This window comes from Austrofundulus limnaeus, unplaced genomic scaffold (assembly GCF_001266775.1).
Source record: "Austrofundulus limnaeus strain Quisiro unplaced genomic scaffold, Austrofundulus_limnaeus-1.0 Scaffold1862, whole genome shotgun sequence".
Taxonomy (NCBI): Eukaryota; Metazoa; Chordata; class Actinopteri; order Cyprinodontiformes; family Rivulidae; genus Austrofundulus; species Austrofundulus limnaeus.
Genome location: NW_013954264.1, coordinates 13,347 through 15,095, shown reverse-complemented (window position 1 = coordinate 15,095; position 1,749 = coordinate 13,347). Strand labels below are relative to the sequence as shown.

Sequence of the window (1,749 nt, the reverse complement as noted above, 5' to 3'; positions counted from 1 at the left end):
GGGGGGGGGGGGGGGGGGGGGCACTCTCTAATGCATCGTCCTGCTGGGCCTTTAATCTGAATTACCACAGAAAAAACAAAAGGTTAATCACGTTGGGAGACCTCGCTTCAGCTCTGACCACCCAGCTCCTCTCTGTCGGCGTTTTCAGTTTCAGCTGCATTATCTGTAAAGACACTGAGAACGTAGAGGTTTGTGTGTGTGTGTGTGTGTTCATCCCAACCCTGTTTCTGTCAGATTTCCATCCATCACAACACAAACGTATTATTTGTTGAATCAGGGTGTAAATGCTTCCTGAGGCACGTTCTCGTTTCTCAGAATCACGTTCAGAACCTTCATCTTCTCGACCTAAATTCTCTCATTTGGACCTTCTTATCTTTATTTCCTGCTGTGCCTAAAAGCTGTTGGGCAAATTACATTGAGATTCAAGAGGTTATCTTTCAGTGGTGATGGGGATTGCAGCAGCCTAAAGGATCACCACAGGTTAATGTTTTTTTTTTCTTTCACCTAAATGCCGTGTGGCTGAGCCTTAATGAGCACAACTCTTATAAAAAAAACAGCTGCTGAGAAATGGATTCAAAAGCTTTTGTAAATCTTTTAAATGTGAGTTTTTTTGTTTTTCTTGCAGGGTGGTGGGACCTGCCGTGACCTTTAAAGTGGGCCCTAACTCTCAGAATGTCAGCACTGCAGATGTGGCCAACCTGGCCGGTAAGTTCTCCTCKGCTGGCTGACGTTGTCTTTAGATTGACGAAAAGAGAGGCCATTATGTTTGGCTTGCTGCTGCACCTGAGGCCCCCGATGAGCCTTTTTTAGAACAGACGACACCTCAGTGTGTTTTTCACCTGTTTTCACCTTATTTTAACCTTTGCTGTCCTCTTTAGGACAAATTAACCTGCATCCTTTTGGAAAATATTAGGATTTATAAAATGTGAATTTAAAAAACAGAAAACAAAAACTTTTTGTCTTGGACCTGGGTTTTATTTACAATTGAATACAGTCAACATATCAATTGTTGAACCTAATGAATGCCAATTTTAATTGGAAATTTAAGTTAATTTTGAATCTTATTGCAGAAAAAGTTGGGATAGGGCAACAAAAAGTTAAAGTGGTACAAATAAGAAACTGGTGGAAATGCATTTTGCAGCTGATTAGGTTAATCGGCAAAAGGTTAATGGTAAATATAAAATAACACATTTTAAAGATGCTGGATGTCTGACATAAAATGAGCAGAGGTTCACCTGTCTGCACAGACCTGGGTCTAACAGTAGTGGAATAAAACCAAATGTCAGGATTAGATGTTCGTGATCTTCAGGTCTTTATGCAGAAACGCATTAAAAACTGGTCTGATTCAGTTCTGGTCATCAATGCATTAACATAAACATTAACATTAGACTTTATTTCATAAACATTTATTTTAACTGTAAAATAACGATTGTAAAAATACTGTAGGATGTTTAGTTTTTATCATTTTTAAACTAAAATTTTAAAAATATATTACATGGATGGGGCCATTTTATTTCCACACAAAGCATTCTGGGTAAATGATGACGTGGATAGGTCCTCGGTGCGAGGCTGCTAGCGAGCTATATCCACCCTGAAGGTTAATCTTGGACAATATGGAGGACAACAATTTAGCTTGTTTGTCGCGCTAGCACCAAGCTAATACATATAGGCAATATAGAGTGGGAGCTAACGCAAAGGCTAACAGGCTAAGCTGAGGTTGTTCTTCCATGAAGCAGCTCTGTTGTCCTC

At 39.7% G+C, this 1,749-nt stretch overlaps 1 protein-coding gene across 1 annotated transcript in view; it reads left to right on the top strand.

The window, feature by feature from the left end:
• Positions 1-1,749, top strand: part of LOC106536531 (receptor-type tyrosine-protein phosphatase N2) — a gene marked incomplete at its 5' end in the record, with an annotated part of 20,681 nt that overhangs the window by 15,977 nt on the left and 2,955 nt on the right. Inside the window, 1 exon segment of the mRNA XM_014033828.1 lies at positions 626-705. Within this exon segment, the coding sequence (XP_013889282.1) occupies positions 626-705 (80 nt within the window).